At 32.8% G+C, this 15,503-nt stretch overlaps 1 protein-coding gene across 1 annotated transcript; it reads left to right on the forward strand.

Annotated features, from left to right (window-relative positions):
• The first annotated feature begins 500 nt into the window (after positions 1 to 500).
• On the forward strand, positions 501 to 13,637 carry sll (slalom). Its single transcript, XM_067270844.1, has 4 exons — positions 501 to 661; positions 6,969 to 7,015; positions 8,266 to 8,471; positions 11,138 to 13,637. The coding sequence occupies exons 2-4, from the start codon at positions 7,011 to 7,013 to the stop codon at positions 12,241 to 12,243; spliced, it is 1,317 nt and encodes a 438-aa protein (XP_067126945.1). The 5' UTR covers positions 501 to 661; positions 6,969 to 7,010; the 3' UTR covers positions 12,244 to 13,637.
• The last annotated feature ends 1,866 nt before the right edge of the window (positions 13,638 to 15,503 follow it).

Genomic DNA, 15,503 nt, shown 5'->3' on the forward strand with positions numbered 1-15,503 from the left:
TAGATTAGTCAAATCGTTTTTAAAAGGATAAAATCCCAGGAAAGATGTGTCTAGGTTTAATAGTTCTATACGAAGCCAAGAAATTTGAAAAATTTTCATTTCGGACTGTCAATACAGCTTGAAATATCAAGTAATACGCTTTATTATGGGCCTAGTCGAACCCGCAATGGTTATAATGAAAAACGAATAATTATTTAAATATAATTAGGAAATATTATTTAATTTCTGCATAATATAATTTATACGTTATTAAAATAAACAAATGAAGTGCATAAATAACTGTTATGGCCTCCGAATACTATATCAAAAATTATAAAAATTTGCGCTAAGATTATTGAGTATAAATTGATTTTTACTCAATTCGAATTTTTACTCAATAGGCCATTTGAAATTAAATAAAAAACTAATATAATGTTAAATAAATTTAATTAGTCATTAAAAATAAATAATACCTAATAGCTGGCAACACTTTCCAAATTTTCCGCCAGATAGTTGCGAGGTGATGTGACGTGCCAACGTGTCTTCGTGCCATGGCAATGATCATGTGCTCATTTTCATTAATTATTTCGCTTCGTTTTGTATTCTGATAAGATGTTTATCAGTCAAGGAAGATCCCTAATTCGAAAATGTCCAATAAACTAGTCAAAACTTGTTAAAATTGGTAAGTTGCTTTCAAATTTCCCTCTTTTTGACAATTGCTCGATGATATGTGATCGGAAGTAATGGATGATAACACCACAAATGGAATGAAAAATACGAGTCAAGTGAATTATAATGACAATTGATTAAAAATTAATTGACATTTTCAAAATTCGTCGCCATTTAATGACTTATTGACATTATAATTGTTTACAGGTAAATAAGACAATAAATTTGATGTGTTAATGACAGATGTGGAGATGGAGACTAATAATTCACTAGCATAAATAAATTTCTATAGATTAATTATAATTCAGTATCATCTCCTTACAAACAGGATGTTAAACACTGAGAATTTAATTAGATTTAGCTGTGTATAATGTGTTGTGACGCACTCAGAGGAGAAGCAAGGGACCATAGCGCACTCAAAAGAAAAGAGGTAGAAATAGAAATACCACTAATGAATTAGCAGTCACATAAGGAGGGAATAATAATTAATTCAAATTAAAAATTTCTTTATTCGTTCAACTAGGCTCTTCCGGAATTAAATCTCGAGTGTGTAACTGATGGTGACACGGTGGGTTGTCGATGCTTTATGAGGATTGCAAATTATCTCTGGACGAATAAACAATATTTTGCAAAGGATGTGGTTATTTGCAACATCTGAATTTTTTCTTGCATTTTCCTGGCGACCAGGTGGTTATGCAACGAGATGCCGGCTTGTTATCTAGATTTAAATTTAATTTGGATATACATAGTACAGGTGGGACCATCTCCAAACTGGCTGATCTCGTTTTAGAACAGGTGTACTGTAATTGTCAAATTGTGTATTACATATAGTTTTAGTGTGTTGATACTTTGCAGTGACAAATTAATCATTTGTGCACTTATTGGGCTGCAATTTGAAAATATTGTAGACCTATAAATTACCACTGTTGTCAGTCTGTCTTTCCGTAATCTTGAGAACGCAGTTAGATAGAAGATAAAATCTGACACCAGATATGGAAGCAGGAAGCTCCAATTAAGTATATACAAGCTTTGGATACAAACTAGAAGTCACGTTATTTCAGTTCAAAACTTTTCTGCTGAAAACAGTTAATAGAAGATTGGCACAAATCTGTTGTTAAAGGAAAAGCATGATGTACAGGGGCAAGACACTATGGTACTAATTTGAGGTGGAGAGCATATATTTTAAATTAAATAAATTAAAAATATAATTTAAAAATTGCAGCCAGGCATTGTGACAATGTTAAAGGATGTTTATTTTTTGTTAAATGAAATTTTCATATTAGAAAATTTTATGGTTTTGTGTAACATTGTATTAACTTTACAAAAATAAAAAAAATGATAAAATTCTTTCAAATTTGTCCTCAAAATATAATGCATTCGAAATAATTATATTTATGAATATAAAATTCAGAAACATCCTGCTAGAGTCTAAACCTTGATGCATATAAATTATGCAAAAATCACTTATTGTTATATGCAGCTAATTATATTCTCAGAGTAGGCCTATAACATCCTGCTTGTAAGGAGATTATACCGAATATTTTTATTATTATTAAAATATAAATCTGTAATCTATTCCCTGTAATTTTTAATTAATATGCCTTTGTGTCCTTTATCATAACTTAAATTTATTTTTGTATACTAGTACATTTATCAATTAACAGGACTTATTATAATTACTGGAAAATTATGGATGCAGATATTTAGTCTTACAGATCAGAAATAATATTTTTTATTTAGTTCACCTGAACACATACACTTTAAGCTTGTGTTTCGGACTTATTTGTCCCTCCTCAGCAGGCATTCAAAAAGCACTTTCTACAATTAACAATTAAAATGTTTTTTGTTACAATTATAATTAAAAATTAAAAATAAACACATTAATTATAATTGTAACAAAAAAACATTTTAATTGTTAATTGTAGAAAGTGCTTTTTGAATGCCTGCTGAGGAGGAACAAACAAGTCTGAAACACAAGCTTAAAGTGTATGTGTTCAGGTGAACTAAATAAAAAATATTATTTCTGATCTGTAAGACTAAATATCTGCATTCATAATTTTCCAGAATAATAAGTCCTGTTAATTGATAAATGTACTAGTATACAAAGATAAATTTAAGTTATTCCCTGTAATGTCACGCATGAAATGAAGAAGCAAGGTGGCCGCCTCATCGTACGTTACTAAGCGTATTTTTCTGTGTTACCTGATTTTGCAAACTATTTTTTGTGGAAGCATGCATGGTTATAGCAAATAGACTAGTTATTTTTCTTCTCCTTTAATTTAGGTCAACTGCTCCTCTTGCCTTTTTTGATTTTCTTCAGTTGCCTTCTTCCTGATGTACTGCATCTGTGATTGTTTTGACATCATGTTTACTTAGTTTTTTTTTAATTCATTCTTCAAAGAAGAATTTATAATCTAAGTTATTGAAAAGATTTATGTTTGAAGAATTTCCATCTTGTATGTAATGACTGCAGTATTTGTTTCTTTATTAGAAAGAGTCAAACACATTTAATTTGATTAAATGTTATTTGGGATTTTCACTCCCCCTTCAGATCAACTACATTCTGAACTGAACATAGTTGAATCCCACGCCCCTTTTAAATTGGCGAGGTGTGTGTTATTCAATGGTGTTAGTTACGTACTGATTTGAAATTGCACCTATGGAACAATAACTACTCTTGTACATGCATGTGTATGGCCTATATGGTGAGGTAGGTTATGCTAGGCTTGTTATTATTAAGCTTGAGTAATAATGCGTTCTTTAACTCGATCAATATTTTTTCGCTATATATTAAATATTACTATCTATTATAAACAAAACTAAATATTAATATTTAAAAAGAGCAAAATGACCTTGATTAATAAAAATGGTGCCCATACTGTGTAGGCACTTAATGCTTTTGGCATTCAACATGTTAATAGGCACTGAGTTAGCTCTCAACCAGAGTTTGACAGTAAACTGGACAATGTTCTTGTTGACTCTGATGACAGCTAGCAATCTCAAAACTCCACACTGGCCTTGAAGTTAGGTTTACGATGTCATAGAAACCACTATGAAAGAATGATACAAATTCTGATTATAGTGGAATATTGTAATACATGAGCTAAATTGATTTAGAACTTTATTTCAAGAATCAGAATCATTTAAAAGGGTTCCAAATACTAATTGTGAAAATACAATTGGTCAAATAAACTAAAATTTATCAATGAGCCAGTCAAACAGTTGTTTAAAGAGGATGAGCTGGCAGTTCTTGTGTACTTGAAGTGAATGGAAATTGCTTTAACTTCTAACTCTAACTCTCAATCCTCAGTTGCAAATATGACTGTTAATAGAGGTAACTACACTGACAAAGTTGTATTTGGAAATTTGCCAGTTTGTAAATTAACACACATTTGTTTAATAAAATGAGAGTGGTGTTTATGGCACACTTCAGAAATTAACACAGGAAATATATTTATTTATGACATTTGGGTCATATGTTAATTGTTAAAAGTATAATATATAGAATATGGGGTTTATATCCAATACTAAACTAGTTATTGGAGTTTATTTATATTTTGAAAGTATTTTTAATGAAACTAATGGTATGGAAAAAGAATTGCATGCTGCTAATATAGTATCTCTTGAATATTAACAGTGGTGTTCATTTTTAATCATCTAAAAATTGAGTGTAAAATAGTTTGTCAAATTCAAGTTTATGTAATCCCTGTATGTTGTTCAAAGAATGATTCCTTACTAGAATAATATTAATTATTTTGAAAAATAGTTAAAAGAAGAGTAGGAATGACACTTCAGTTTTTAGATTGTTAGTGATCAGTCAGAAATGGAGATGATTAGGCATTCTGTGTGGCCTAGCATGTGAAGTTTGATTCCTGATCATTGCAGAGAAGCCTCACAGTTTCCATTATCCATTTTCTTTGTGGTTTCCAGTTGGTTTTATAACTAAACAGAAATGTTTTTTGTTAATTTTGAGGTGATCTAAGACATTTTTATTTCAAATATAAACATCCATTAATCCAATTTTCGATTAAGGTCAAATGAGCTGCTGGATTATATTGGGTTATACAGTAGAGAGTCGTAAATCGGCACCCTGGTAATCGGAATCGCCGGTAATCAGCACGATTTTCAGTCAGACTGTGTCGTGCTGAATCGAACGTTTTTGATACTAAATTTACTTCTAAAGTATAATTTTTATGTTTTTATATTCTTCAATATATTTATTTTGTTTGTACAAAATGCAGAAATAATTTTTAACGATACGATAGCCTCGATTATTATAATAAAAATTTTCGTTAGGCTTAAAATCGACGAAATTTCAACACGAAGCGACACACAACGGAGAAAAATTTGAACATCGGACAGGTTAATATATTTTTTCGTACATAGACCGTAATCGGAACAAATCCCTAATCTGAATGACCCCAGTCCCCAATTGATTCCGATTTTCGGTTTTCTACTGTAATACTACTACTATTTAATAATTAAATATTAAGTAATTTTGCCTAGAGTTTGCATTAGGCACTATCTCTTGATAAATTTAATAATTATAAATAAATTCATGTTTAATTTATTTATACCTTGGTGCTGTAAATAACTAGTATGGTTATATCTAAATTACAAACGATTCTGAAGGCAAAGATCGGACAATCTGGGTGGCATAACTGGTGATGCATCCTCAAGTTGAGCAGGAGTTGCAGGTTTGAGTCTCTCTCCGGGCCAATTCTTTTCTTGCAGAACTCAAAAGGAGTTGGATACATGACTGGCATGATTCTATTGCTAACAGGAAACATATAGTGTACAGGGGCAAGACACTATTAATATGAGATGGAAGGCATATAATTTAATTTAAAAATATGATTAAAAATTGTTGCCCATTGTTGTGACTGTCACAATAAATAATTGCTTGTTTATAATTATTAAATTTATCAAGAGATTGTGCTTAATGCCTACCTCTAGGCATAGGCACCATCTCTTATTAATTCTACCTTAGGCAAAGTTACTTAATATTTAATTATTAAATAATAGCCATATTATAGCCCAATATAATGTGGGAAAATCTTTTGACTTTTTCATTTAAATTAAGCTACAGTCTTTTTTATAGGAGCCAAGATAGTCGTGGACCCTACCCTCCATGAGAAGAAGGGTTCGTGCATGACAATACCATTGAAAAGCTTGCTGTCAATTTCCTATACTTTCATGCACTTGTATTTAGTTAATACGAAGGAAGATATGGCCTGGTGCTAAACTTTATACAGAGGACAGTCAAATCTGATTGCACTTTATAACTGGATCTTTTATATTAATGTCTCCCTCTTTATGTTGGCTCTAGACCAGGGTTTTTCAACAGGGATGGTATTGACACTTTAGGGCAGTGGCGTAGCGTGAGTGTCAGCCGCCCGGGGCAGAGGAAAATTTTGCCACCCCCTTATTTAGGTATTATTATTATTTTTTGCTAAATTTTTCTGCTCCTTTAAATTGCCGCCCCCACTACGCTACGCCACTGCTTTGGGGGTTGATGAAAGTTTGAGGGGATTGATACAACTTTTAAATAAAATATTAATTTATAAATTTTAAAAATTTTATACATTTTATTTTGTTTTTAAATAACTGTAGGAAGATGTCTTTTAAAAATTATGTAACAGGCTATGGTGTATATATTTATATATAATATTGAAAGGGATCAAGGGAAAAATGTTCTTTAAATTGGTTTTTTAAACCTCTTTTGAGAAACCCCTTGGGAACCCCTGCTCTAGACCAAGACTACTAAACTGTGTAGGCACAATGTTTTGTTCCACCTTAAGCGGTGCGATATCCAAATGCGCACAAGTTGGCTGTAATGGGAATTGGTGTGTTCAGAGGGAAAGTCGTTGGTCACTTTAGACTTTATGCTTTAAAGCTTAGAGAAAGTCTAGAGAGATAGAGAACTAATTGTGTCTGCTAAGTTTAAAGACCTTTCCTTGTCTTCTTTTTCAGTCTCTTCCTCACACTTCATTTTCTATCCCATCATACCAGGCTCCACATGGTATTGTCTTTCTTTTAATGTTTTCTAAGTTTACAAGGTCCATTACAACCAAGCAGATAAAACACCAACATTGATAGTTGGGTATGAGTTTGAGTCCAAACAATGAGTCAGCCATGCAGTTTTTTTCCTGGGTTTTCTTTGCATATTTGATATTCGAATAGGGCAAATTTCCTATAGAATGTCCACCTGAACTCTAATACAATTATATACAATTTTCAAATATAGTATATATTATACACTTATTTTTAATTAAATTTTTAAATAATAAAAGGGAATAAATCTTTTTTTCTCTTTGCAGATAAATGTGTAACATAATTTTTAATTCTGTTTGAGAGGAAAGATGAGGTAATATTTTCTGAATTCTTTTCATTCTAAATGTAAATTTTATCTTAATTATCCTCATTTCCTTAAAATAATTAACTTCTTTTGTCCTTACCTGCTTACTCAATCCAGTTAATCCTGTTTTTTGTATATAAGATTAGTAAGTTGACATTTTTCCATTTGCCTTTGACAACAGCATTTGCTTCAGTGCTTGAGCCAGAGAATGACTGAAACTAAGTTATTGGATAGATACTATGCAGGCATAAGGTTGTCATTAATATATAAACAAGTGTTTTGCTTACAAGTTAAATTATAGGTTGCCGTTTGCCATTTAAGGCAGTGTTTTTCAACCTTTACACACCTGTGGACTGGCAAAATAGGAATAATATTTTGCAAACCGGCATAAGGCTAAAGATAAATTTTCTTAAACTTAAACCTCTTGGATGCATAACTGCTGTAACTGGCCATAATAAGACACTGGTTTCCATGTTTTTGCAATGGTGTTGCTTTCCCTTTTACATGATCAATCACTCGAGTTGCATGCAGCCTCGATAAAATAAGAATTTTTGCTATATGTCTCCTGACACAATACTGCAACACCTACTAAGTATAACAGTAAGGGGTGTACAAAATTTTTTGTGGACCCAAGGTTAAAGAACACTGATTTAAGACATATGACTAGTCTTTATGCCATCTCTGTTTGGCATAGTCTTTACGATTACATACTAATTTTAAATTTAAATTTCCAGATAGTAATGAGGCTTTGAAATTGGAAGATGTAACCAATTACATGCTCAGTATGTATGATTTTAATTGAAAAATGGTAATTCACATATATTTCACAATACAATACTTTATCAGATAATTTACTTCAAACAAATAAGATGATCTAGATACTTTTGAGCTTATTGATTTGTCACGGGTACTTATAAATTATCAAAAAAATAAACTTTGGAACTCCAAAATATTGAAAAGTTTGAACAACGAACTAACAAGCGGACGACTTCAGTGACACTATATAATACTCTAAAACATACAAAATGTGAAATGCCCTTTGCTATAGGTACTTCAATCACACTTTCTCTTCTTTTATAACACTTCCTTGTCACCCTGTGTCATTGATATTAAGTACATCAATGGATAGGGAATTTAAAGAACTAAACAACATAAAAATATAGACTTTTTAACACATTTGTACACCCAAATTTATTCACGTAACATATTATTTTATCACAATTAAGATACCTGAAAAATATTCATTTATTTTAATCCAGGGTGCTGTTTGTGTACATATGTATAGTTCATTTTGCTTTTGTCTGCGGACACCCACTTGGCAACATCTCCACTACATTTGTGGACAACTGGTCCAGCTACTGGTTCTTGAGACTGGTGGTTAATATTTTAGGATATGCGACTGTGCTAGTTCCTGGAGCTATTATTATTTTTATGATTAAAAGATCAAATTATCTGGATAGAAAAGGTTAGTTCAAGTTTGATTTTTAAATCTATTTTTTTAAATATTGTTATTTTTCTTATACTAATCAAATTTTATATTACGTATCTATATGAAAAGTTTCCTAGCTGATTTAGTCTCTGATTTAAGATGATAAAATTTCTGAAATTACACTCATTATATGAGAAATGCAACTGTACAAAACACAAATATTAGGAGTTAAAAATATTTTGTAATCTTTGTAGAACTTGTAAAATTCTTATATACCCATGCAGATAACTGAAAAACAGAGAGAGCTACAGTTATAAAAGTGATACATAGTTATAGTAAAATGACTGAACTACTAGGTGAGACCACTTGCAGTGCCTGTAGGGGTAAAATTTGGAAGTTAGTGTTCCCATCTCAAAAATGATGTGCCAATATTCGAGGAAATGTTGACTACAGAGTTGTCAAGTATGACTGATTTAGTATGAACGAGCATTGTATATGAATAGCATGACTATAAAGGAAAAAATGCTAATTTGTTGGTATTTCATTCTGTCAATACTACATCACTAATTGCATTGGAAAGAATTGGAAATGAAACCATGTGTTACATGTAGATGTAGTGAACTATTCCAATGAGTAATCAGAAGCTCCGTCCTGAATAAAAATATGCATTTCCTATTCTGTTTCTATTTCTCATAATTATTGCTCTGTGAGGCAATTAGTGATGTAGCATCAATAGGAATTGAATAGCAGCAAATTAGCATTTCTATTCTGCTATTCATGTATACTGGGTATCCTTTTGTACTAAATTGGTCATATTCTACAGTTTTATAACTGCCTTTTTCTCATGTTGCACATTGTTTTTGTGACAGGAATGCTAAGTTCTGAGCTTTACCATTAGGGATGCCACAAGAAGTCTTGATTTGTACCGGTAACATATGCCATATTTTCAGAACTGTAGACCAAACTGTTAAAAACAAAATATTTATAAAATGTTTAGTTTGATAAGCTACATGGATGTTAGGCTGCAGTGAAAATGTTTAAAATAATCTTAAACTTCCAATAAATGAATACAGTAGAGCAGGGGTGGCGAACTTATGGCACGCGTGCCCAAAGTGGCACATAAGAGAAATCATCTGGCACATAATGTATCACATGATTTCTGTCTTTTTCAATCATTCTTTCTGTTTATCACCTGATCATCCTTTTTTCAATCGGAGATTTTACATTTATTCAAATCAAAGCATATTCATTTAATTTCTTTAAATATCATTATTCAAAGTCTAAGACTTTGGTACGCATTAACATCTTTAAAGCTAAGTATGCTTACAATATGGCATGTGGACTCAAAAAGGTTCACCATCCCTGCAGTACAGCATCGATTATCCAAATCAATTGGGGACTGGGGTTGTTCGGAAAATCGATTTTTCGGATAACTGATTATGTACAAAAAATATATTAACCTATCCCATGTTGAAATTTATTCAAATCCTGGCACGTCCTTAAGTACCCTCTCATGGTCGTGCCAGTGCTGCCAGCTAAAACACGCACACCAACAAAAATAATATTTGAGTAGCCTAAGACATAGCCAAAGAAATGCAGCACCACAGCACTAGCAGAAATTTAAATTTGTGACTGGAAAGCTTTCGGTTAATTGGCATTTCAGTTGATCAACATTCGGATAATCGATGCTCTACTGTAATAATAATGAGCATTGAACCACTAAACAAAGTTTTATCTAGCACTAAAACATGCAAAACAAATAAGGTTAGTCCTTTGCTGTGTATACATATGGTATGTATACACAGCAAAAGACTAACCTTTCTTCCTCATTGAAAACCTTCTAAATCACTAGCTTAACTATTGGAGACAAACAATTCTGTCATGTTTGCCTCTAAGAATTCGTTATTTACATCTACTTGTTCCGCTTCTTTCTCTCCTGAAAAATTACAGGACAAATAGGGCCTTAGCTCACCTGACCTCTCCTGAAATCTTATTAGTGTACAAAATTTATGGTCTGGGAACTGAAAGAAGATTGGAAAACTCTAGAACAGTTGCTAATTAAATTAATTTATGTCCAGATGACCTGACTGGCAGATATATGATGTCTTTCTCTCCCCCTCCTTTACAACCAGTAGCCATGACAGAGTAATTTACATGATTGTCTTAAAAGCTAACAACTGTATTTCTTACATCCAGGCTGCACTTTTACAATGGGGTTTGCAGACCAATACATGGAATTGAACCCAAACTCAAACACAGCTGATTGATTGACTGTAATATGATCGATAGCACTTAAATGTTTTGTTGTTTGTTAGGCCACATTTATGTTATAACCATTGGTTTTTCTTTGATAAGCTGCAGCTGAACATCCTGAAAATACGGTATAATCAGTAAACAATACTCGAATGAAGAGTTTAATGTGTGTGGAGTAGATTTGGTGATCCCACAAACTAGCTGTTTTTGTCGTTCTATGTCTGAGAAATACTTAAAGCTTGAATGTTTATTTACTACAGACTCAAGAGGAAACATTTAAAACTCTGCTAGTATCTCTGGGCTTATTTCTCTTAAATAAACTTTTCATTTGATCGTCAGTTATCATCAGTGGCTGTGTATAAATAATTTCAGTATCTCAGCCTGGAAACTTTTCCAACATAAGTTTGAATTCCTCAACAAAATCATATTTATTTCCAATATTTTTACAGATAAATCCTGCATTCAGAAATGCCTACAACTTTGTATTTATGGAACTCCAGAAGACAGGTCTGGCACCGAAAATGTGCAGACTAAACTTACCTTTTCAAATGGCGAGAAAAGCACATATCAAGAAGCCTTCCAGTTACTTTTTTGTTTTTTTGGACTTCAGATATCGTATTTGACATGGGGAGTTCTTCAAGAGAAGATCATGACTCAAAAATACAAAGATGTTTTGGGAGAAACTCAGATATTTACAGATTCTCAGTTTCTGGTTTTTGTCAATAGAGTTTTGGCATTTATTTTTTCCGGTGTGTATATATTAATTTCTAAGCAACCTCATCACGTTGCTCCACTATACAAATATTCCTATTGCTCCTTTTCCAATATAATGAGTAGCTGGTGTCAATATGAAGCTCTGAAATTTGTTAGCTTTCCAATACAGATTCTGGCCAAGGCTTCAAAGATCATTCCTGTGATGCTGATGGGGAAGGTGGTGTCGAAGAAGACGTACAGTTTGCATGAGTATGCTTCAGCAGTTATGATTTCAGTAGGAATGGTCCTCTTTCTACTCTCACAGGGAGAACAGCTTGACAGAGGCACGGTCACTTCCTTTTCGGGCTTTGTCATATTGGTAGGTTACATGCTGTTCGACAGCTTCACTTCCAACTGGCAGGGTAAGCTTTTTAATCAGTATCACATGTCTTCAGTTCAGATGATGTGCGGAGTCAATCTGTTTTCCTGCATCTTTACGTCCGTATCGCTGTTGCAGCAAGGTGCATTTTACAGATCAGTCTCCTTTATGTTTCAGTTTTCTCAATTTTTTATGGACTGTGTGCTGTTGTCTATCTGTTCTGCCATGGGGCAACTGTTCATATTTTACACCATATCTCAGTTTGGACCAGTGGCATTTGTCATCATGATGACAGTAAGACAAGCCATTGCCATATTATTGTCTTGTCTGATATATCAGCATCCCTTAAATATAGAGGGTGGAATCGGCATCACCATCGTTTTTTCAGCAACTTTTTTTAAAGTTTATTATAATCGTAAAATTAAGTTAGCTAAGCAGGCGCAGAAAATGAAGAAAGATCTGTTAAACGGACAAACAGTTTAAATTGTTAAACAATGTGTAATTTTATATCAGGACGAGATTTTATGCTTTTATTTTACTGTTTGCAATGAACAGTAAGATTTTAATGTATAGAAATGAAAAGAGAATATTTCTGCGAGGATCCTCTTCCCGTTTTTTATCTAAAGTAAATTTTAGCTGCTGTTACAAATAGCAATACATTTAAACTGTTGTTTTATTTTTTATTTATTTGATATTTTCACTGAGTAGAATTTAGAACTTGGAGAACTGATTTGATAGTTTGGAGATAAACTTGGTGCACAGAATTTGCCTATTAACTTATATGGTGCGCACATCTGTATATTTGAATTACCGAACTAGTCTGTCATGTTTGAAATTAGAAGTAAATTTCTGATTGTGTAAAAATTGTTTTGCTTTGCAGCTCAAAAGCTTAAAGCAACATCTGAGTAACTGCATTGAAATGGCTTGTATTTCAGTTGAAATTTGACCATGCATTGATGGTCTTATATATCGCTTAGTCAAGAAATCTCAACTTTCTTCTTTTATGTTTTGCACTGTTTTAAGGTTTGCACAGCTTATATTAAAAAGTATAGGCAGCACAAAAGTTGGTTAACTAGGATATAAACACTGGATTTGTTGTTAAATTGCTTTCAGTGAAGCAATTGAATCATGAACCATTCTTAAACTATATCTTGGTTACTTGAATTTTGGCCACCCAACATATAACTGACAGTGTCTATTTACATTTGCGCACAAGATTTTGCAAATTCTCAAAAAAAATTAATTTCGATAATTGTAATAATCAAGTATAAATGCTGTTATATTAACCTAAATGTTGAAACTTTACTGTTTGATAAGTTTTATTCTTTGCTGAATTTTTACTAGTGAACAAGTTTACATGATTTGCTTTACAGAATCGTTGCAAAACTTGATTTACCATAATGTGTAAATACATTTTCTGTGCCATGTGAAATCAAAATAATGTCATATTTGCAGAATGGAATGCATCCAGAATAATCTGGAGTCTGTTTTGAACATTCAGATTGCATTTAGCAAATCTTCGGAGTTGGCCTGTCCTCCGATAACGCGAAAAGACTAGGCAGAACTAAGTTTAAATTGTTATGCGTTGACATAACCTTTGTTTGAATCTATGTATCAGTCGTCACAAGATGATTTTGAATTTATTTCTTCCTGTTAAAATAAGTGGGCATTGAAAATTCTAATGTTACAAGATCTGTAAACTGTGATATTCACTTTATTTGTGAGAAAAACTTTCTGTTCTTTTTTTTGTATTAAAAAGGCAATGCAAGATATATTGTAATATTTTTGAAATGCAATTATTCCTCATTAAAATGTGTTTGCAATATTTTTGATACCTTATTAAAAGTATTAGGAAATTGGAAACAGCTTTGTTGTAAGAGCTTGAGAAATTTGGATTTGTAAAGAAAACACTATAAAATGATACATTTTTTTTACAATGATAGATTGAATTTTCATTAGTACTATTATACGGGCAATCAAAAAGTTCCTGAAAATTGGAATAGCATTGTAATAGTGGAAATTCCTATCTAATCATCATCAAAAGAAGGATCCTTCAGCACACCCACACTTGCTCCATTGATCCTGCTGTTATTGGAAGGCTTGTTTCGGAATATTTGGGAGTTTGGCCATCATATTTAATTTGATGTCTTCCAATGGTTGAGAAATACCATTTTGTGGTTTCCTTGAGACTCATGTTCAGCTTAGGGAACAGCTAAAACTACCTTCAAGCAAGATCTGGTGGTTGGGCAATAATAGGAAGTCTTTTGTTGAGAAGGAATTGCTGCATGGCAAGTGATGAGTGACTCATTGCATTATCATGATGCAGAAATCACTCTCCCACTTGTTGCACCATTCTGAACTGCATCTCAAAACCTATGAAAAACTTGCACATAGAAATGATCAGTAACACTTACTGGCTCTCACTATAAATGACTTTTGCTGTTCTGATGCTGAAAATGAGTCTTGAGACATTTTGCAACCTTTGAGGACATGAGATCAAATGCAACAGCCTGGCTCTCGAATATTCTAAAATAAACCTTTCAACAATGGCAGGATCAATGAGGCAAGTTTGGATAGAATTTAACATATTCTTAGACTAAGTATAACTCTAATCATATGTATGCAAATGTAAGCTCATAGCTTGCAGACCTAATTTAGCCTACTCTTCATATCTAGAAACTTTTTGTAGTGGTTTATCCCAATGTGTTGGCATCATCTCTTGCCATTCCTGTACCCTGTTGTGGACCTGACTGAATCCGCAGATGAGTTTGGATAAAAGGTTGGCTTAATGCCCACACGGTAAAGTTTAAAAATAATAGATTCTTTTTAATAGTAGTTACTCAAGTCTCACTTGTCTTGATCCGCAACTGACCTTGATTCAATTACGAATCAAATTTACCTGTGATAGATAAATCTCACCACTAGTCGAGTGGATAAAGCCACAATACTGGTGGTTGCAGGTTTGTATAAAAAACTACCAGTGGGCTAGCCATGGAATTTTCTGTCTGGGTATTTGTGTTTGTCACATCGAAATAGAGGCCAGTTTCCCCATAGAAAGTGTTCTCCAGAAGCACTCCCCATTGGCAAAGTGCCCAAGTGTTGCATTTCTGTATACTAACAAATCAAAGTAATAGGTAAAATTTTCAGTTCACGTAGACTGGTGTCTGTAATACAGAATCCATACAACTTTTCCATTAAATGGGGGCTTAATTTTACTAAAGGTTGCTGGAATTGGTAAAGATGAGAATAAAAATCTTCAACAATATTGCCCACAATAATTATAGTATATTCCATTATATTAAAAAACCATATACTATTAACAAACTATCAGTAATACGTATTGTATATACGTGTCCAAAACTTAAGAATGGACATTTGTACATGAATAGTTCTTTAGACGAAGGCAGACAAATACAGCAAGAGTTATATTACTCGACGTCTAACACACGGTAATACATGTACAAATAAAAGCAATAAAAGTAGGTCTGTGGTGAAAAAGATAGCAGTTAGTTGTAGGTGAAGGAAGAATGGATGGAAAGTGCTTACAGACAGAGAAACTGTCTGTATGGAATATATCCACTCGAACTGCGATGCAGAACTCGCGTCGTCATCAGTGACTTTTTCTGGTTATCGCTAGCAACCTTTAATATGGCAATTTACCTTTCTGGGAACGCGGGATTTAATCCGGATGGGTCGAAAACCCCAGAGTTTTCTCTGGATGGAATTTCCATCCGTATATGTCG

This window comes from Centruroides vittatus, unplaced genomic scaffold (genome assembly GCF_030686945.1).
Source record: "Centruroides vittatus isolate TY-2023 unplaced genomic scaffold, ASM3068694v2 contig_109, whole genome shotgun sequence".
In the NCBI taxonomy this organism is placed as follows: domain Eukaryota; kingdom Metazoa; phylum Arthropoda; class Arachnida; order Scorpiones; family Buthidae; genus Centruroides; species Centruroides vittatus.